Here is a 23576-nt window from a genome sequence, read left to right on the forward strand (position 1 = left end):
ACAATTTTAACTTGAATCAATATATAATGTCCATTTACTTACTTTTTTGCTAATTAAATCTGTAAGTCAGCTTATGTACAGTCAACCAGACATTATTACAAAATAACCCTGTTTACCAAGTTCACCAGAGCACGTGAGCTCAATAACCTGCTTCATACACGTGTGCTCCACTCAACCGCTCGTGGCTCACGCTCACCAGTAAAAAAAAAAATTCACTCAAATCCCACTCCAACATGAAATTTATTTGTAGTATACTTGTTTCAGGCAGTACAAAGGAGAGTGGCTGGCTACATATACATGGGCAGAGGTGCCACTCTGGGTGAAATATTGGCTTTAGGCTGACATTTATAAAATTTATTAAATGCTTAGTAATGTACACATCTGAAATGATGTGATTTGTATTGTTGTGTTTAGTATATCAAATCTTGCAGTTTATTTTGAACTGGTTTACAATGGCTGTTTGATAATCGGGTCTACCAGACCTTCTTTATCATTTGTAATCAGCCAGATATTTATCTGTTAGCACATATGCAATTTAACATCTTCAAATAATGCTATAATAATTTTTTCAGTTCTAATTACCATTATTTACTTTTAACAAGTCATCAACATGCCTCTACAAGTGATAAAACATGTAGTGGCGCAGAAACTTGCATACACGCAAATTTGCGCTTTTCAGTTTATACTGGTCTTGAGTGACACTGTTACCAGGAAATGCAGGTAAAAGTGAAATTCCTTATTGTTCTGCTGTTGGCTCCACATAATGATCATTACGCTACTGTAGATTTAATACATTTAATAGGTTACTGATTTAATGCTATCTGACTTTAGGTCTGTAAATTAAAATGAGAAATTTCTCATCCTAATTTTGTGTTCAGTTTTAAAGGGCATATAAATGTATCCAGTAAGAGCAGTGAATGTTTTTCTCTTTTCCATTATTGTTGCTTGATTAACATTCCCTACACTTTTATATGTACAGCCATGGCCAAAAGTATTGGCAGTGACATCAAGTTTGTGTTTTGCAGAGTTTGCTGCTTCAGTATTTGTAGATTATTTTTTTCACATGTTTCTGTGGTATACTGGAAAACAATGATAAGCATTTCATACTTTTAAAGGCTTTTATTGGCAAAAACATTCAATATATGCAGAGAGTCAATATTTACAGTGTTGCCCCTTATTCTTCATAACCTCTGCAATTCACTCTGGCATGCTGGATATCAGCTTCTGGGTCAAATCCTAACTGATGGCGATTCATTCTTGCCTTATTAGTGCTCGGAGTTGATCACAGTTTGTGGGCTTCTGCTTGTCCACTCGCCTTTTGAGGATTGACCACAGGTTCTCTATGGGATTAATGTTAACTCCAAATGATGAATCGCAAACGTTTTTCGACTGAACCTTTTATTTCAACCAACCATACCCAACTCACTTCACTCCACAACTCTTCCTCATGCCACCCTCTCTCGTCTCCCCTGAACTCTATTGCCCCCCTGTGGAAACAAGACTGTAGCTCAACTTAACAATTAAGATCCGGGGAGTTGCCTGGCCATGGATCCAAAATTTCAATGCAATGATCTTCGAGCAACATCATTATTACTCTTGCCTTGTGACATGGTGCGCCATCATGCTGGGAAATGCACGGATAATCACCAAATTGCTCCTGGATCGTTGGGAGAAGTTGCACTTGCAGGACGTTTTGATACAATTCTTTATTCATGACAGTGTTTTTGGGCAAAATTGTGAGAGCCCACGCCTTTGGATGAAAAGGAACCCCACACATGGATGGTCTCAGGATGCTTCATTGTTGGCACAACACAGGACTCATGGTAGCATTCACCTTTTCTTCTCCGGACTATTGATTTTTCAGATGTCCCAAACAGTTGGAAGGAGGCTTCATCAGAGCAAATATATTTGCACCAGTCTTCTGCTGTTCAATCCTTGAACTTCCTGCAGAATTTCAGTCTGTCATTGATGTTTTTCTTGGAGATATGTGGCTTCTTTGCTGCCCTTCTGACACCAGGCCATTGTCCAAAATTCTTCGCCTCCCTGTGCGTGCAGATGCACTCACACCAACATGCCGCAAATATTGAGCAAGCTATGCACTGGTGGTGACACGATTCTGTAGCTGACTCCTCAGGAGGAGACTGTCCTGGTGCTTGCTGGATACTTACTGAAGCCTTCTTCACTGCAGTTGACCCTCTCTCCTTGAAGTTCTTGATGATCTGGTAAATGGTTCTTTCAGGTGCAATATTCTGTGCAGCAATTTCCTTGCATGTGAGGCCATTTTGATGCAAATAGATGATGGCTGCACATCTTTGAACACAATGATTGGAAGCACTTCTTCCCTCCTTTTATTGCAATCAGTCTGCTCTTATAATCCAATCAGAATGATATTGATTTCACCTGACTTGTACTCGTTCACACTTTCCCAGGTGCTGCTGATATAGTGAAATTATGTTAGCTGGTAATTTTGTGCCAGGGCCAAATAACAGTGAAATTTTGGTTTTTGTGATAGTTCATTTTTTTTGGCCAATGACAATTTTTGCTATTATTTAAAATGCATCTGATCACTGCACAATAATCTAGAAACAATGTGAATGTCGATTGAGATAATTCCACTATGAAATTCTCTATGGCGAGAGCTGAACTTTTTACCAATCAAATGCTCAGTTGTACAATGGAGGCATGAAAGCAGATTGCTGCACATGCGAATTAGGACACACTAATCGGCAAGATCATATATGTTTATTAGTTTTAATGCAGGGATTTTTTGTGTGTTTGACAGGATTCAAGGAACTATGCTTTGCAAATGTATTAAGTTTACATAATTGAGGGTGTTCTAACGTTCGCACGCCCACATAACCGGGCCGGCATCTAGTTGGCAGCTGCACTGACATCATCGCAAAACAACGAGATATCTTACCATCTATTATCAAATGATATTGAAGGCTACTAGCTCAACTTTTGCTGCACTACCATGTTCACATAGTACATCCTCGTGCTTTCTGGCAATGTGGCTCATTCCAAAAGGAATATTTGCTCATGGTCTCTCCACATTCCCTTTTGATATCCTCATTCTTAACTTTGATTTATACTTTGCATTTATGTAGGCTATAAGGTTTGCAAATTCCCTAAAACAATGTTTGAACTTCCTCAGGCCTATTTTATTTAGTAGGTTCCCAAACCAGCTTATCACGAAGGGCATTCTGGGTTGAGCGAGCAGCACTGAGCATGCGGAGCGGAATCTTCACTCAGGTGAAATGATCACCGCTACGCTCAATGCTCCGCTTCGCTCAATGCTCCGCCGCTCACATGCTCTGCTGATCACCATGTCAAGGTTTATTTTGCAATAATGACCACCTGAATTTACATTATTCCATAAAAATTTCACTAATCCATTTTCTCCAGCTCTTTTCCTGACTTGTCTCTAAACTTTCCAACAGGCCTTGTCTGCAGCAGACCTGAATCTGGTCCTGTATGTGTGTGAGACCATTGACTCTCAGCAAGTGTTCAGCCAGCAGCCCTGTCCACTGCATCAGGCCGTCCTGCTGTCCCTCATCCAGCAGCTGTCCACCAACCTGAGTACACGCACAGAACTCAAGATCAGGTGAGTTTTCATTTACTCATTCATAAGTCCTTTGTATAGAAGCTGTACCTTCAGCATCCCCCTTGCAGCAAGCAGTTTTTATGAGTATGCACAAGCACGCACACCCCTATGCTTTTAATGATTAAACACTTATGTATTTATGATCTTATATACTACCTAACTTATCAAGGGCAAAGTGCAGTTTCATATCAAAGAACATTAATGACTTAAGACATTGTCCGTACCCTCTCTTTAATTCCTCTGTGGATGACCTTGTGATCAAGGGGACATTGTGCTAGTGTGGCAGTGCTGCATTGAGCAGCAGTTATTAAAGTCCTCTACATTCTGAGCTACATTAGATTTCTCTGTTGGGGAAATGGGACCAACTCCTGTGCATCACAGACTAATGCACTGCTTGTGTGCTGGCAAGTCCCTTTACTGCTGTAAACTACACTGCCAGTCATATTTCTGGTTTAAACCCTAAAATACTAGCGTTTCATACTTCCCATATGTGCAAATGCATTACCATATTTAACTGTGTTCTCTCTCTCTCTGTGTGGACATAAGGATGTTATTTTAAAGACCCAATGAAATGACTTGATAAGGGCAGTTTCCTTTGCTTTGCTAACTCGTATCTTAATGATATGGAAAGTTTGGTTGGGGCATATCAAAGGACTCAAATAAATATTAAAAAAATAGCCAATAAACTTTGTTACATCATAGCTATTAACTACTGCTATTTGCTACTAATCTTTGCTATTTAGTTGCAGGGAGAGGTACACATGCTAGAGAGCATGGTCTGTTTTCACAAAACCAAGGCTATTCATTTTAAATCTGCTAAAAGTACATTTTGTTAACTTTTAAGGGATACACTAGAAAATACAGTAGATGCTTCAAACGTAAAAACAAAAAAGTTTCATATATTAAATAACCATCCAGTGAATTTAAATACCCTACACATTAATTTGTCATTTGGATGCAAATCAAAACATAATTAGTCACTACAAATAACGATGCTACTGACATCAGTGCAAATTCTTCTTTACCAGATGACCCGTTTACACCTGGTATTAAAGGTGCACTAGTAACTTTTGTCTTTGTGTCATCTTGGACTCACACCGACACCTAGCAGCTTGGATGCAGCATCATTTTAAAATCAATGGATTTCAGTTTCCGATGCCATTGTAGAAATGTATTATTCACAGTCAGCCATGATAACTTCAATGAATGAGTAAAAGTGTAAAATAACTGAGATTAAGCCAGTAGTATTTGTTGGTCATGTGAGTCTAATATGGCAGCCCCATCTGCGGACCCTCTCCATGTAGCTTTTATAAGGTTACTGATATGATTGGAGTCTTCATTTTAATGCGAGTGGTCATGATTTCCTGCATATATTGCTAAATTACAATTCATGTCTTTAGGAGTTTTAATGCAGAAAATATTGTTTTCCTTTTCAACTGCTTGTAACCTGCAAAGTTTAAACTTGTTTTAGAGCAGAGGTTGATTTACACATGAAATGTGATGTGGACACCTGCGTTTTTTACCACATTCGTATGTGGTTTTTGTGATCCGATCACAAAGCATTTTAGACCCCATTTAGACCTGTATTTAGGGCTGACCACATGTGATCGGATCACCAAAAATGCATCTTAATACCAGGTGTAAACAGGCTTTATATATCATTTGAGTTAAAGACCCAGTTTACACCTGGTATTAGGATGCATTTCAAGTTATCCGATCAAATGTGTTCAGCCTTAAATACAGGGGGTGCAAAACATTTTGTGGTCTGATCGGAAAAACTAAATGGGCCCTGTTTACACCTGGTATTAAGATGCGTCTCGGGTGATCCGATCATATGTGGTCAGGTGAGATACATCGCTGTTTACACCTGGTCACTTAAATGGATCTCCTGTAACCCTTTGTGTTCGCATTTGGAGGGGAGGGTCTCTGTTTTATGACAACATGCATCAATCTTTGTGTCAGTGTCTTTACTTTGTTGAGCTTTATCATCATGTAATAATACAAAGAAAGTGTAAATTGTCTGCACTTATATAGTGCTTTTTTTTTAACCTTAGAGGTTACCAAAGCACTTTACACTGTGTTCCAATCACCCATTCACACACACATTCACACACCAATGGCTGCAGAGCTGCCATGCAAGGCGCTAGCCTGCCATTGGGAGCAACTTGGAGTTAAGTGTCTTGCCCAAGGACACTTCGGCATGTGGAGTCGTGTGGGCTGGGAATCGAACCGCCAACCCTGCGATTAGCAGCCGACCCGCTCTACCACCTGAGCCACAGCCACCCCTGGTGTAAAAAAATGGCACGCTGATTATCTCTGTTTAGACCTGTATTTAGGGCTGACCACATGTGATCGGATCACCCGAAATGCACCTTAATACCAGGTGGAAATGGGGACACGGGGAGGTATTTAAAGACACGTGTGACCAAATCGCATTTGAGGTGTAACAACGGTCTGTCCTGAATGCATCCTTGACAGCAGTATATCGCCACCCCTGACCTGTCAGTCAACTGCAACGTTAAAACAAGAGTTTAAACTTTGCTGTTACAAGCGACTTAAAAGGAAATTACCTAAAAATAAAAAAAGCGAATACATATACAGCACGAGAAATCATGGATCATCTTCAGTGTATCTGATATCAACATGCATTGACAAAAATGAGAAGCACACACATCTAAATCGCAGCACACTATATCCAATAAAATTAGGGATAATTCTGCTTGAAATGTTGCATTTGGTATTCGGTTAATTTCAGCTGCATCTGGTAGAAACGCGAGCCATTTTGTATACTGTTTATTGTCGTGCAGTAATACATTGATATAGTGATTGATGTATATCATCATAAAATCGGAGACCCTCATCTCCAAATCTGAACACAAGTGGTCACAGGAGACGCATTTGAATGACCAGGTTTAAAAAATAATTTGTCTCCCCAACCACATGTGATCAGATCACCCAAGACATAGCTTAATACCAGGTGAAAATTGGGTCTAAAACAAATAATAATTTAAAATGGATAGTTCCTCTAACTCAAAATTCTTATTGAATGATTAATTCAAACCATTGTAAAATTTGCAGATAGTACAAACACCTGTGACTGCACATTAGTTGAATTCTATCCACATTTTTCACAGTGACCAACCACTAGGTAGTGCCATGATGATTCTGATTGCCACTGGCCTGTTTTCTGGTTCCTGTCTCCATAAAACCAGTGTCACTCTTGCAGATTTTTCTTCTTCCTTTTTTAAAATATAAAATGTGTAAGCTTAATTTACATAATCGCTGGCCAATAGGTAAGAGATGGAGCGCGTCTGTCAGCGGGAGGCCATTAATCCCTTTACCACCAGGTCTCCCTGCTGAAATAATGGTTCCAGCACCTGGAAAAGCACAGCAAAATTGTTAGAGAAACTATTTTCTGTTGCCGGGGCGACTCTTGTGTTTGTCAAGTGACCAATGAGCTGCTTATTTTACTGAAGAACTGACAAGATGTTCATAGCCACATATCATCACAAATGTAGATTGGAATCCATAGTTCTTTCACCAGGTGTTTTTACTGGGTTTATCCTAAACTAAAATTACTAATAAAATCAGAAAACGGAGGTATTTATTTTTGCGGAAAGTAATTTGTTTATTCACTGAAAGCAGCATACGGCCATATGTGTTCTACAGCAAGCCTTGAGGGGAAAAATACACAATCACACACATTCACAAGGTAAAGTTACTCCACGAATCGCTTCCTAAATTACGCTTACAATTGTTTATGTTCACGTGGTACTCCTGTTTTTTTTTGGCAAGCTCCATTTGACAGGGAATCAGACAGAGAGAGTTGGGTGGAGTTGTTATGTTTGTCACCCCTCCACCATTTTGTCTGGGACAGTGCCTCCAACTGAGAGTGCGAGATCGCAGGAAAACAGTCGGCAAATGTGACACCTTCTGCCAAAATCGAATTTTTTGGAGTCTGCTAGTGTGACATCGGCTTAAGATTCAATGTTAAAACTGCAGAAATTAGCGATCCGGATGAAGATCAAAAAACATTTTAAAATGTTTACAATTACTCCAGACTTCACTTGTGCAGTTTTTAACTGTCATCGCAACTAAAAGTAGTTAATTATATCAACGTAACTCCGCTTAGGCCATCACTTTGTCATCTACTCGCTCAATCTTCTGCACTGTCAAAAGATGCACTCTCTGTAAATATCGGCACTTTAGAGCCACATGTTTTATTTGGCAATTTGTACAAATATAATACATTAAACATTGCAGATGCAGGTTAAAACACTGGAGATCGGAAAAGGAAAACAGGATTCCCTTATGAATCTTGGAACAATTCCACGTTCATGAAAACTGGAAAGTTCTGACATCGCTTGGCAACCATAAACGACTAAATTCCACTTTGGGTTACACCCCTTATGAGCAAGTTTTTCATCATTTGAATTGTTTGGGACATCCTGCTCCTGTATTTTTGCATTACTTTCTTCCTGACTTGCACATTTTAAAGAAAGTAAAACAATCCTGTGCACTGATAACAATGCAGATATATATCTACCGTGGTACAAATGGTATTTCAAAATCCCTAATGGTTGACATTTCTATCACTTATATTCTTTCGTTGGTATATTCTGTCATAATGCCCAACTAATATGCATCAGACTTTGTCATTCACCTCTGCATATAAAGGAGTTAAGTAGAACACAAGGGGCAAGATGTGAACAGTGATTTTCCTTTACAGGGAAACGTATGTATCTCAGGGCCGGTAGATTGATGTTGAGATAACCGCGCTGTGGGATTAAATGTATTGGAACTGGGCCGACATGTTTGAAAATAGAGCAAACTGATATGAGGCATCAAAGCTTAGCCATCTGGACAGGACTACACTGCACAGTCCTGGGAATATTAAGGTCATTGTATTACATTTCCTTCCTTTTTTAATCGGGAGCTTTAAACTTAATGATTGCTTGTAAGGTAATTAATATGACCTTTATGTAACATGCAGCTCAGTTCTCTGGTGGTATCCTACAGCAATGTCTTTTTTTATTTTAAAGGCAGATGGAGAGATTTCCCAGATAGTTTTTCAGACAGGTGGTGTTTTACTAATCCATACTGGACTTTATAAAGCACAAGCAGCCTGGAGGGAAGACAAAAATAAACGTTTAATCCCGGAATAGCTTAAAGAAATAAACATGTTCTGTTAGTACAGCTGTCAAAAAATACTGGCTTGACTGAATTGAAACCTACAAATATGTGCTGGTTTGGCCAGAGATGTGGTGAGTGTATTTTTCATATAGTAATGCCCAGGTTAGAAAGTGCTTTTGAATTTAATATTAATACATTGTTAGATATCCGTCCCTGTGCATAATTCTTCCAATAGTAATGAGATTTGACTTCAAAGCAAACTAGTAAACTAAAAAAAAGAGAGATTAAAGGAACTTTGTCTTCATACCAAAAAAAAAAACATTTTGATAGAATAAATGATGCAAACTGTGCATCTGGTTAAATCAAAGCTGTCTGAGAAGATAGAAGTTCAAAATATTTGCTGCATCATGACGCAGATGATTGTATAATGGTATTGATGATGTTAGCAGTTATTTAACAGTGGCTTTAAGCCACTCCATTTAATCCGGTGAATTGGTTTTATATTTATATATTATCTTTCTCTCTCTCTCTATCTACCACTATATGCATCACTATCATTCTTTCTCTATCACTGTATCTCTCTTCACTATTTCTATCTATATGCCTTTTATCACTCTATCTATCACACTATGTATCTCTCTTTCTCTGTTACTATATATCTATCACTCTATTTCTTTATCACACCATCTCTCCCCATTATCTGCCATCCATCCTCTCTCTATCCATCCTCCATCTATCATAATCCATCCTCTCCCTATTCATCCATCCATCCATCCATCCATCCTTTCTCACTATATCCCTGCCTCTGTCCTTTATCTATCCTCTTTCTCTCTCTATCTATATTTTTTAATGTACAGCTATCTGGAGGATGCTGTGATGAATCTGGACCATGGAGATCCAGTCACCAGAGATCACATGTCAGCAGTGCTGTCCCAGGTACGACAGAAGCTCTTCCACTTCCTGCAGCAGGATGCCCACAGTCCCCTGAGCAAGCGTGCAAGGCGCCTCATGATGATGCTGCAGGGCCTGGTCAACCACTAGTGCTCTGCGCCGATGTCACAGCTAACATCTTTACCATCCCTCTGTCATTGTTTTGCAGTCTCTTGGGTGATCATAACCTTCACCTTGCTTTTTTGTTGCTTTATCTATACTCTACATCTTATTGGCTTTTTCCGCAGCACTACTGAGAGTTGTAGTCCAGACTTAGACTTTCAATTTGATGTATATGGACTACATCTCTTCATCCTGTCCACCCTTTTTTTCTGACTGACTATTAAGTATTTCATCTCGTGTGGCATTTTGATTAAATTTTTCTGAACAAGTGAAAGATTGATCCTCAGTTTGTATGTGGCATCAATATCAATGCAGAATGGGACAGAGTATTTCAGTTTAAGAGGCTGTTATTTTCATGGTGCATTCGATACCAGGAGAATACAATATCATTTTTTGCTTTCATCCTTGACCCATCAGGAACAAGACTGGAGAATGAAAACTATAATGTGAACACTCAGTTTCTGTTAAATGATAGTTCTGGCTGCTCTGTTTTTCCCCCTTTTTTTAGTTTATCATGCTGAAATGCAGCCGAACGCCGCCGACATGGAGACATTATCATCACCTTATTGCTAAAGGTTATATTATGCCACTTATCCTTATCTCACCCAGCAATTTACTGAAAGAAATACGGTTATTTGGCAAACTTGCTGCCTTTTAATATCGTAGAGTATCAGACATATTCCCTAAATGTTTACCTTTGATTGCTCTCTTTTTGTTTTTTGTTTATCATGGCCAGAGAAGGTAATGCTATGAGGACACAAGACAAGGTCACAGCAAAAGTTTTTGTTATGGTAAAAGTTTAAATTAAGCTTCTGGACTATTGCTAAATCAGCACACTCAATTGATCATACATTTTTCTGTTAACAGTGTCCTGTAAGATATGTAAAAGTACTTAGTATATTACCAAGGAATGCTAACAAAATTTAGTTATTTAGTTTCTTCAAAAGGAACCTCGAGTTACTTGGCTGTTTGTAACTTGCAGTACGTCCATGAGTCTCTAGAGGGCAGGCATTTATGTATTTTGTTTTTATTTGTATATGCAGCTTCTGTGAATTTCAGTTCTTAAGTGAACATCTATTCCCCAAATATTTGAACATGTAGGAGAAAGAGTCTGAAACTAATTGAATGCCTATTTTCTAGTCTCTTTTAATCAGTTGATTGTATTTGATTTCAGCTGAAATTGACAGCACGTTATTCATTTGGAGGATACTATATTGTCATGCCCTCAGATAGAGAAAGAACAAATAAAGAAGGTGCCTTATCAGACTATTGTGTATCAGATACTGGTAATCTGTCCTCAGACCTGGCTTGATAGGCCACATACAATTGTTTGCTGAATAGTTTGCAGCCTCTCTCTAAAGAAATTAGATTTTTCACTTAAGCATGGGGACAAAGTTAGGGATAGACAAGGTTGTTACTGAACCATTTTGTTAAAAGTGCTGTAAAGCAACAGTGATCCAAGTTTATTTTCTTCAGCCATTATTCCTCACAAGTTTATAATGTGAGGAAGTGCTGCTCCTGTTTATTGTGTTTGTGTTAACACATTATTTTTTCCCCTGTCGTCTTTATTTTTTAGAGCTATGTGCATATTATAGCCATTTGTACAGTCAGTGTGGCTCAGTAGGACACTTTTACAAAGTGTGGTCAATATGTCCTCTTGCTTCATTCACATATGTTGCAAATGCTCTGCTACTGACATGAGCCTGCTCTGTAATTAAAGGTAATTCTGAAGTGATAAGAATATATTAAACTCCAGCATGCTTGCATGCTTCTGGTGAGAGCCATTTATTCAAAATTAAATTTAACCTGCTTTTACAAGTTCAATTCCCCACTTTTGATTTTTCCATTGCGTTGCATTTTTTTGTTCCTTGTGTTTGCTAAATATGTTGTATATTTTACAAATTTCTTTCATCTTATATGTTTTGGAATAATAATAATAAAAAAAACATTGAACAATGTTCAGTAAAGACTGTGGACTTTTTTTTACAGACATACTATAATTCTACTGAGTAATAATAGTTGTAATAAATATATCTGTCTCACTACAGTTGTGGCCAAAAATATTGGAACCCTTGGTAAATGATGCATTTGCAATGAGCAAAGGCGGCTGTGAAAAATGTCTTTTATTGTTTATCCTTTTGATCTTTCATTCAAAATATTCACAAAACTATCCTATAATGGATAACAAACACAAGTTTAAAAAAATATATATACATTAATATATATATATATATTAATGTATAGACACACGTCCTCTTCCAGGCCGATTCTTAACATCTCCAGTTCATTGAAACTTCTTAATTATTGCCCTCATGGTGGAAATGGGTATTTTCAATGCTTTAGCTATTTTCTTATAGCCATTTCCCATTTTGTGAAGCTTCAACCTTTTGCCACATATCATATAATAACTTTATTCTTTGGTCTTACAAAGTGTGATTGATGATTAAAGGAATTTGGCTTGTGTGCTACCTCTTATTTATACCCCTGTGAAACAGGAAGTCATGGCTGAACAATTTCATGTTCCTAGTCACCCAGTTGTACTAAAACAAATTAAAATATGAATGGGAATATACTTCAGATATATTTTACTCATAATTTCTAAGGGTGCCAATAATTGTGGCCAATATGTTTTGGAGAAAAATAATTATTTGATTTTTTTCCCCTCTATCAATTGTTTTACTTCAATTAAAAGTTAGATTTTAGCTCAACTCAATCAAAATGATGACAAATTGGTTCAGGAATAGGCAGGATTCTTTCTTGATTGACTTTGAATCTCTTGCTTGTTACTGGAGAGGACTTGAGTCCCTCCCCTTTATCCACAATATAGATCAAATAAATTATCTCAATGATAATGTAATTGTTTATAACATATTGCTGGCTTGGAGGGATGTGAGAAAATATTGAAATGTTCCTCCGGTTATCTCTACTCGGTCTCCCTTGGCATTGAATCCTGATTATCCGACACAGATTAGGAGTATTGGCTTGATGGAGTGGCATTCCAAGTGTTTGTCAGATTTCTTAGGCTTGATGATTTTTGAATCATTAAAGTCATTTAAGCAAGTCAGAGTAGAGTTTAACATTTATTCTACTGTTTTATTTTTTTTTTTTATTTCATAGTCTCTTTTAAGGCTGAACAAATTCTGCTTAAATTGATCAGAATTGGAAGAAGCCATGATCTCAGCCAAATCTCTCAAAGAGATTATTTCAAAACTTTTTTTGATGCAGACACCGAGTCTCTACTCTTCTATTTCTGGCAAAAAATGTATTGTGTTGCAGTGGTCTGACTTCAACCCAGGTTCACACGGCTGCCATGTGGTTATCACAGATTTCCCGTTGGAGAAACTAACTCATGAACTCAATCATAAATCGGACAAATTCTGGAGACTCTAGAAGCCTTTGCATTCTTTCTTACATAAACTCTGATTGCCTGTTTCAGGAAGTCTATGTTTTTTTTGTTTCTATGCAGGAAGATATATATATATATATATATATATATATATATATATATATATATATATATATATATATAATGTAACTTATGTTATACATTTAAGCACTTTTTGCTTGTTTGTCTTTGCTTGTTTGTTTGTTGTTGTTATTGTATGTGTTTGTTAAATGTGAAAATCAATAAATAAAAAGTTAGATTTTTGTGAAAGACATTTTTCACAGCCTTTTTTTCTTACATTTACAAAGGGAGCCAATATTTTTGTCCACAGCTGTATGAAAAAATACTTAATGAAAATATTCCTACAGCAGAAAACAAGAGTTGTATTATTAAAAACAATACCCTATCACTTTAATATTCATTAAATATATATAATGATTTGCACATCATTACTTGCTTTAGATTAAAATATTTAGAAATGTCATGCTACTGAATATGGCCTAATAGATTTCCATCTTCATATTTGAATGTACGAGAGCTACTTATGTTATCATTATTTAATGTTTGTTAATGACTTGAATAATGAACGTGTTTCCCGTGTGTATTACAAGAGTGTAGTAGTTTAATGCAGGTGGAGGATGTGAAGTTTTCTGCTTTGACAAAATCCCCGTTGAGCATCTGTGTCTCCGCAGCCTCCTCCCCCTTTACTACAAGATACGCGCGCTAGGTGAATCATTCACCGCTCGAGCGCATTGCGAGCTGATGCAGTGGGTTTCTACTAAATCAACAGAGGGCTACTACACACGTCAGTACTATCATCCGTATCTGTTCATTGGTATACGTTCAGGATGACTCTCCTCTGCAACGCTTGTCTCATCTTGCCTGTTGCTCTGCATTTGCGTAAGTTGATCCAATACATTTGTTAAACCGTTTCAAATTATTATATTTTGTGTCGGAAGGTTAAACGTGAATATTACTAATAACAACTACTGATGAAATGGTTTTAGGGTTCTTCTCGCTAGCTCTCTTATGGGCCATTCACAACGAACTCGTGTTTGTGGAGTCTGTGTTCGTTTTTCCTATATAAACGTACGTCTTTGACCTTTGCGTCGCGTCCAGCTGTTTTAACAGCGTCTCGCGCTGGAGTCCCGCGTATTTAGACATCAAGCCAGGTTTAAAAGAACGTCAACTTTTAAAAGTGCTTGTGTCTAGCTTTTAATTTTATTCGATGAATCAACGACACATATTATGATTTACACAAATAGAGCGGATTATTTTGTTCACTCTGTGTTGTTTCACTTTTGAAAAGAGACAAAAAAAAAAAAAAAGAGTAAAATGGCAGATATGAAACATACTGGTTCCGAAATGTTAAGACTGGTCGATAATGTGTGTATTTGTAAGTGAGGATCTATCCAAAGTGCTGCAGAGTTCTGGGTTCTTAGCTGGAGGAGTTCAGTCGAGCTCTGGATGTTGCCCGGGGCACCGCTGACGTTTCTTTGGAGTCAAAGCAAATATGTTGACGTTGATGTGACTGTTTCCCCGAGGATTTAGTCAGTGTGTGGAGAAACATAACTTTAGGAGCAAGCCTTGTATAAAAGCATCTGCTCTCCCCCTCACAGCTTGTCCCTCAGGAGAGTGTAACCTCTTTTACCCATTTACCTAACAATGTTATCGGCAGTGTTGGGTACGTTACTCTTAAAAAGTAATTAATTACTAACTACTTATTACACAATCTACAGTGTAATTAGATTAGATTAGATTAGATTCTAGATTTTAAGAATAGATTGAAATATATTTAAACATTAATGTGTGTGTAAATACTTATTCCTACTTTATGAGTTTTTAAATGTTACTGTTGCCAGAATTTCTTCTTCACCCAGACTTTTAAACTGTTTGAAGAAGTTAAAGGTGCTGTACGTGATTTTGTTTTCATGGAAAGGTATTAAAAAAAAAATTATACTCCCTGAAAGATATTAATGTAAAATAGTGTTGTGCCAGTAATGCCAATTTTATGCCATGTTGTTCATAACAGTTGTCATTTGAGGGTGCTAGTTTGCAGCTGTTGTTTTTGACAACTGCTTCTGCTTGGTGTCTCTCTCAATAATGCTAATTTGGTATCTTTGGAGTGCTGGGTTTCGAAAGAGGGGGCATGGCTAATCCAGCGGCTAAACTTGTAGATATTCCAGAACACCAAAAATCTTATACAGCACTTAAAGCACATTTTCCATAAATTTTGTATGTATGTGTACAATTTGTATATTTTATTAATGAAAAAATAAATGCTGTCCCTATTGCTGTCGTCATTACATCACAAAAGCATTTCAGAGAACAACTTTAGTGTTTCAACTGAAGTTATGATAGTAATATGAGAAGTGACTGAAGTTTTGAAAGTAGGCTCCCATGTGCTGGAAAATGGGCCGTTCGCCGGGGGGAGTGCATGTTTCTCCACTTCAATAAGAAACATGTTCCTTTCTGCCATAGCATCAATGATGTGCAATTCATGTCACAGTACTGGCAGCTATTCCTGCTCCAGCAAAAACTATCAATAGACGGTCAGACGGCAAAACTAACAGGGAAAACGTATAACAAATTTTTGCTAATCTCATTTGACTTTCGAGTGGGTTCTCTTCAAATGCTTACAGTTATATGTTGGGTCCTTGGAAAGTGACAGCATCTTCACAGTTGGAAAAAATTTCCCTTTTCTTTTTTGAAGAGACAAGAATGTCGAAATTTCCATGAAATTATTACATTTTCTCCTGTGGCCATCGCAGTGAAGTGGCTCTTTTAATGGTTTGACCTTGTTTGCCTCAATAGCACAGTGGTGAAGTGAGGCAGGTGTTATCAAGACAGTGAGTGGTGCTTCTGACGCCTGTGAGTCATGAGAGAGAACCAGAAGAGATGTTGAGTGTGCATCTGATCATTGTACCACTAGAGCAAGCAGTGGTCGTTATAATTTTATGTTAGAATAATTTTTTGTTTCTTTTTTTTATAAATATTTTTTTTTTTAATGCTTATAGTAATTCAAATTTTTACAAAGTGTAATTGGTGTTACTGTAACAGATTACAGTTAAACATTTTTGTATCTTGATTACATAACGCCGTTACAACCAGGGTTGGGAGGGTTACTTTAAAAAAAAAATCTGCTACAGATTACAGAATATATCATGTAAAATGTAATTTGTAAAGTATTTTGTTAGATTACTCAGTCAGTAACGTAATCTAAATACTTTAGATTACATCTTAAGCACTGGCAGATCTTTTGTAAAAATATCCTAAGCGCATAAAAAACATCGACAAGGCATGTAATCGTTTATTTATTGGATTTAAGTTTCATCTATCAAAGCGTTTCTAACAGTTTTTTGTTAAACTGTAGAAATACAATGTAGCTACTCTATTAAACTCCCAAGGGAAAGTTCCTCAGTGATGTCATATCCACCTTTTCAATCACAACAGTGTGAAAGCGCTCATATGAATAAAACAAATCATAAGAAAGTGTTTAATCACTGTTCAAAAGCTCCTCGGATAGCATCATTTATATACTGTAGATAAATGTTTTCCAACTGAAATGTATATTTAATATTAAATTAAACAAATGACAACAAATACAAAGTAATCTCTTTAGTAATCAAAATACTTTTGAATGTAACTGCATTCTGATTATCAACTATTTTAACTTTAATTGTAGTGGAATACACTTACTAATATTTAGGATTTTAAATATGTAATCCTGTTACATGTATTTCATTTCTCACTAAACCCTGGTTACCAATATTCTGTTACTCCCCAAGACTGCCAATTGTACTACTTCGTTGCCATGACAACGTAACACTGTAAACCCTGTAATCACGGTAATTAGTAATCTGCCAAAAATGGAGATTTAAACAACTTTACAGCTAAAATAATATGAGTTTTAACAGAAGAGTTAATGTGAATGATTTTATAAAATGATAAGCTTTACATTTCTGCTTTTAAAACCTCAAAACATTGGCCCCATTAACTTCCATTATAAGTATCTCACTGTAACCTCGATTTTTCCTTCTTTTTTAAAGAAAAGGAGGGAAAAGATTAAACTCATTGCCAATGCAGCCTTCACCTAAAGCTTTTTCTTTATTTTTTTATTTCTTTATTTGTTGCTCTTGCAAAATAATTATTTGGACAATGTAATATAGACCTATACTGTTAGTGGACATTAATACTCTTTTACATCTATACTAGCACCCAGATATTTTTGTTTTAGGATGTGTATTCAAATAATTTTGTGGATGGCAATGTCTCTTCATTTTTATTGTGTATTATCACTAATGAGCAGAGAATAGTCTTACATTTTCTAATTTGTATTATCAATAATAAGCATTAGAGGGCCTAATGTATCACATCATCTTTATTAATAGTGCCTCCACTCCACAACAAGCCACCCCTATTTATTAATTAATTTAATTATATAACAGAATAGAGAGAGTGAGAGAGATGAGCAATTTATCAGAACAGTATTTCAATCACATTGGAACATGTTTATCAAAATATATCACACTAGACTTTAACCTGCATCCCTGAAGGTGCACCTCAGCTTCTTTACATTCATACACTGCTGCTGTGCCATGGCCCCTATCAAGCCACCCCGTTTATCATTCATTTGTAAAGCCACAAAATCTTAGCTAACTCTCCACATATGATATATCTCTACAAATTTATATGGCAGGCTGCCCATGCGATTAAAAATGATCATTAGTCTGCGATGCACCCACACTTAATAATTTATTCAAATAATTTATTAACTCAGGGAAATGCAGTACACATTGCCATATTCTCTCAAATTGTACATTCACATTTATTGTCTTTGTAGATGGTTTCTTACCAAAGTAACTTACGATAAATATGAGGAGCTGATAATGCACAGTGCAAGATTACCAAGGCCACAAACGCCAGAATGAAACCTCTGATAATTGCAAATACATTGAACTTCAATTCTTATCACTCTTACTACATTGCTACTATACAAGGACACGCAAGTACAAGTGAGTTATGTGAGTTCTACGTGAGATCTGGAGTAGATGTGTAATGTAGATCCATCCTCTATCAATGGAGCTTCTGCCTTGAATGGGAGAAGTGATGCTGGCAGGAAGTTTCTACTTTTCTGAGTCTAAGGTGGGTTTCTTGAGGATTGAGGTTATGTGGTCTATCTTAAAGTCTGATAGGACAGCTTCACTAGACAAGGATATGCTGACAGCAGAAGAAAGGAAAGGCAGAAGATCAGAGGGGAGGAGTGGGGTTGAGGGGGCAGGATGACTGGTGAGGAGCTGGAGTGTTTTTCTATTTGAGATGACTTCAAACGAGGTTAGCAGCAGAGAGGGAATCAAACAAGTCAGGGTTTGTGAGAATCACAGCATTTTCAAATCAAATACCTCAATTTTTTCCCTATCATTTAGTGTCTGCACTTTTCTTGTCTCTTAGTAAATAAAATGCATCATATGAATACAGGACATTGACTTTTACATATAACTCTCAACGTTCATTGACAACACTTCCCCTTCCTGAACTAACATATTTCTTTTCAATACAATAAATAATGCTTTAAGAACAAAGCGTTTCATTTCAGCTAAAACCGTTGTCCCCATTTGGTGTTTCTTGAGTGTATAATAAAAAACGAGCAATTAATTTTTGTGTGATGTCATATGAAAACGCAGATCTTTCTTAAGTTGTAGTCATAAGATGTTCCTGAACTGTCTTATGTATTAATACCTCACACTGGGTGGTGAGAATTTTAAATTTAGTCTAAATAGAATATTTTATTTCTTAGCTGGTTTAAGGGTAGGAAACCCTCTCAATCTTTTGCTCTTTCCAGCTTTCCCCACCTCACTTTCATATTTATATTTTTGAATGCAGACAGTTTACTGCATTGAAAGAAGAAGGCATGGCTTGGAGTAAAGATACTTGGAAAACTAGGACACTAATGTTTACTGCCAAGTCTATCATTCACACATCCACTCCAGTCCTATCTAATGTTTGTTTCTGAAACAGTTTAGGATTTCATAAACTGTTTATGGTTTTTGTTTTCTACTTATTCATGCGATTATCTACTCAATCTAAATCATGCATATATGGGTCAGGAGCTTCAGTTAATGTCACATCAACTATCAGAATAGGGAAAAAATGGGGTCTCAGTTATTTCGACCGTGGTATTATTGTTGGTGCAAGACAGACTGGTTTGAGTATTTCTGTAACTGCTGATCTCCTAAGATTTTCACTTTACTCAGAATGGTGCCAAAAACAAAAAACATCCAGTGAGCGGCAGTTCTGTGGACAGAAACACCTTGTTGATGAGAGAGGTCAACAGAGAATGGCTAGACTGGTTCGAGCTGACAGAAAGGTTACAGTAACTCAGATAACATGTACAATTGTAGTTAGCACAATAGCATCTCAGAATGCATAACATGTCGAACATGTCGAGGCGGATGGGCTGAAGATCACATCAGTCACTTTATGAGGACCATAGTGTTCCTAATAAAATGCTCAGTGAGTTTACATTCATACACACAAATCAACCTTTTCTGAGTGATTTCTCACTGTCTGCTCTTTAGTTATAGACTCGGAATATGGCTGAGCACCAAAATAAGCACTGTAAAATAAACCTACAGCTGAGCCATGGCATCCCCTTGACTCTCCACCTCTATCTGACACTGGGAATGAATATTCATGAGAAAAGTGACTTACTTCTATTTGAAGTTATAGGAACTTGTGTCCTCTAGAACTAATGAATCGTGAGTGATTCAGCAGTGTGAGCATTTGTGTGCATTGTGGATAATATGAGTGAGAGGATGGAAAGACAGTGACACAGCATGCAGGGTAATTAATGGAATCTGAATTGGACACAGACTCTGCAGTGCATAGGAAACATTGGCGTTTTTAACCAGATATCCAAGGTCACTGCAGTCCACATCCCAGGTGGTAAATACTGTGTGGGTTGCATATCTGCAGTAGAGGTATAACATTAATTGAATCCCTCAGGGTATACCAAGGCTAAATGTGCTGCCGAATATGGTCATCACCTTTTCTGAACTTTTTACAAACTAAAAATTTATAAAAATCGTAATTTCTTCTTCTTCTCCAGCTTTAAGTGATTAAGTACACTGGCTAAATAAATGGATAGTTCACCCGAAAATAAAAATTCTGTTGTTCTTTAACTTCTTGGAACACAAAAGGAGATGATAAGCAAAAAACAGCCTCAGTCACCATCCACTTTCGTTGTTTGGATGGAAAAAGGATTCAATGAATGTGAATGGTGCATGAGACAGCCTAACATCTCCTTTTGTGTTTCATGGATGAAAGAAAGTCATACACCATAAAAAATATGCGGATAACAGGAAAGCAATATGCAAAAAGACAGAACTGAATACAGAATAATATAGTCTTAAGAGAAGAGATGTGAAGAGAAGAGAAGAATGCTGTATTTGGAAGAAGACCAAACTCCAAATGCCTGGAAGCGTGCACTAACCCTGATAAGTTACAGCTGGAAACTTCAATGTTGCAGTCGATAAAAACTCATTAGAGCAGGACTGGGTCACTGTGTTAGTGTCCAGTGCAATGAACCTCACATTTACTCTTCATCAGAGGGGATGAGAAGAGCCTCTATTGATCTTAGCAGAAAGCTAATTTATTTGGCAGATGGAAAATGGCTTCAACATGGCCTTAATTCACACCTCAGCTATGTCTACAGTCTCAAGGTTGTGTACTAGACAAAGGGTATGGAAGAGAACATTCATGTTTACATTAGGAGCATATTAAGAACCATCTTGTTTTTGCACCTCGTGAAGTCTGAACTGAGAGGTTTGAGTGCCACTTGCCAGACTACACAGCATTACAGCTCCAATTCTGTCACCATTATAGAACAGAATCTACTTCCAGGGAGTCTGCCTCTGTTCCTATGACACTCCTTCTGAGGAAGGATCTTTCCACTGCCAAACAGCCCAAAATCTCCACCAGTTTAAGTTCCCCAGAAACTGTATTTTGAAACACAGACTTAACTGACCACTTTTTTGTTTTTTTTGCCATGTCGGAAGAGCTTGTGACAGTCCATGTAGCCCCCCTGGTTATAGAGGACCACAAAATGTAACATCTGTTCATTCAGTGCACATTGTTTTTTTTTTTATTGCCTTACATAATATCTATATAAACTATTTAGCTAGAGTCCATCCAGGTCTGGGCCCTCCAAAAAGTCAGTATATTGAATCTAGTCCACTCTCTGTACTGTGCTGTGTAATGCAAATCTAAATATGCTTTCGCCAATATTTCCCTCTTATAGGTTACTTTTGACAGAGAATGTAAGTTCAAATTGCACGTTATTTCAACTAATGGCAAAAATTACATTTGTATTTTTATATTACATCACAAGTAAGCTCATGTGGTTTTTAATTTATTAGTAGTATTAATGTAGGAATGAAATAAATAATACTCTAATCAGGATGTTTTGGCATTTAATACATTTTATGATATTCACCGGTTTATTGATTCATGCTTAAATACTATAGACAGGAAAAGCATCAGATAGATTCTCAAATTCAGTGTGAAATTCAGCACTGTTAGCCACTGGATCATGTTCTAGCGATATTGCTAACTCTGACATTTACCGCAATCATCAGTTCAAATGATCCTGGTTATCATTTTTAAATATTTATCATCCTTTTCTTTGATCATAATAAACCATTCTGCACTGATTAGATTGTGTCCCTTCAATGATTCTGTTCAATAATATAATTGCTTTTTCTGCCATTGTCAAAATGATATGCCAATGCCAAGTGGTTACCAATTTATCCTACTTCAGACAGAGAACAGCATTGCAGATTTCTATGAAAAATAACATGTTTGTTCTGTCCGCTTCCTGGCAATAAAATGTCATTGAAAAATCTTATGATTCACTGGCTTGGAAAAACCTTAGTATGGAGCTTTTATAATTCAGCCTTGTTGCCTCTTTCACAGGCAGAACAACCCTTTAAAGCGACACACTGCAAAAAAGACTCAATTTAAACTTGCGGTTTCAATAGTTTCCAAACTCGCCTCATTTCTCAACAATTTTATTACACAGAGAGGGCTGAAAGCATAGCTGAAAGTAAAATGGAAGTAGGCTGCAACACAACAGAATTAAGCCACAACACAACAAAATCAGAAAATAAATATTTATAAAAATGCTGTACTTTTTTGTCCTGAAGTGATCTAGACAATGCATACCTGGTTGAGTTTCTACCAGAACTATTATTGAACATAACCTTATCAATATTTCCAAATGTATAAAATCAATTTATATTCAAATAGACATTTGTAACATACATGAAGACTTTCCTGTTTAGATTTCCATGATGGAAACCCATTTAAGGGATAGTTCAGTCAAAAATGAAAATGCTCTCTCATTTACTCACCCTCATGCCATTCCAGATGTGTTTAACTTGGTTTATCCTACAGAACACAAACAAAGATTTTTAGGAGAATATCTTAGCTCTGTAGGTTCATACAATGCAAGCAAATGGTGACCAGACCTTTAAGGCTCCAAAAATCACATAAAGGCAGTCAGGGTTGGGAGGGTTACTTTTAAAATGTAATCCTTTACAAATACCGATGACTTAGAAAACATTTAATCAGTAAATTAATCAAGTTACCTCAATAAGAAAACAATGTAATCAAATTACTTTTAGTTACTTTTTGATTGCCTCAAGATCGCATATATGAATAAATGCATATCTGAATATGTTCTCGAAGACTTTTAATCATGCCTTCTGAATGCAAACAAACCATGTTTGAGTAATGTAGCTATTATTACAGTATATATAAGAAAAATACATGAAAAACAGAGACAGTGCCTCCTTATTAGGAAAACAGAATATGTTAAAATGTAACAACTCAGCATTTCAATCAAATCAGGTGATTCCTCTATCTGCTACAGAAAATTGTTTATTTCCTCATAGAGCACGCACAGTTAGAACAGATGCACTGAAGTATGTCAAATATTAAACTTTAAAAATGATTAAACACAATCTGACAGGATATACCTCAGATTCAAAAACACTACCAAGTGAAATTCTGCCATGTATTGCAGTTAGTATGTAGACTAATTGGTACTGATCATTAATTAATTCATCAACTTTGACTGCAATAGATCACAGGCCACATCTTCTTCATCATTATTATTATTAATATTATTAATGCCTCCAGTGTCTTTCCTCTGCTTGCTCACAATCCACAGTCAAAAATCACCAGCTAACGTTTATAGGAGATTCTGTGTTTATGTTTAAGGAGGATTTTAATGACAAATAATAATATTAATAAAAAAATAAAATCTTGTTTTAAGATTTATCGAAATAGATTTAAACCTTTTTAGTGTCTTGATCAAGATGGTAATGAGAAGTAAAAAAG

General features: G+C 36.7%; 2 protein-coding genes across 3 annotated transcripts in view; both read left to right on the forward strand.

Annotated features, from left to right (window-relative positions):
* edc4 (enhancer of mRNA decapping 4) overlaps positions 1–11738 on the forward strand; it is a 41097-nt gene extending 29359 nt beyond the window's left edge. For both annotated transcript variants that reach the window (XM_052152827.1, XM_052152828.1), the window contains 2 exons: positions 3441–3604; positions 9595–11738. In XM_052152827.1, the coding sequence (XP_052008787.1) occupies positions 3441–3604; positions 9595–9778 (348 nt within the window). In that variant the 3' untranslated portion in view covers positions 9779–11738. The remainder of the gene's footprint in view (positions 1–3440; positions 3605–9594) is intronic.
* A 2191-nt stretch (positions 11739–13929) lies between these two features.
* The window catches only part of nrn1la (neuritin 1-like a), a 50282-nt gene continuing 40635 nt past the window's right edge, over positions 13930–23576 (forward strand). Inside the window, exon 1 of the mRNA XM_052152776.1 lies at positions 13930–14075. Coding sequence (XP_052008736.1) covers positions 14024–14075 — 52 coding nt within the window. The 5' untranslated portion in view covers positions 13930–14023. The remainder of the gene's footprint in view (positions 14076–23576) is intronic.

Source organism: Xyrauchen texanus, chromosome 21, assembly GCF_025860055.1.
Source record: "Xyrauchen texanus isolate HMW12.3.18 chromosome 21, RBS_HiC_50CHRs, whole genome shotgun sequence".
In the NCBI taxonomy this organism is placed as follows: domain Eukaryota; kingdom Metazoa; phylum Chordata; class Actinopteri; order Cypriniformes; family Catostomidae; genus Xyrauchen; species Xyrauchen texanus.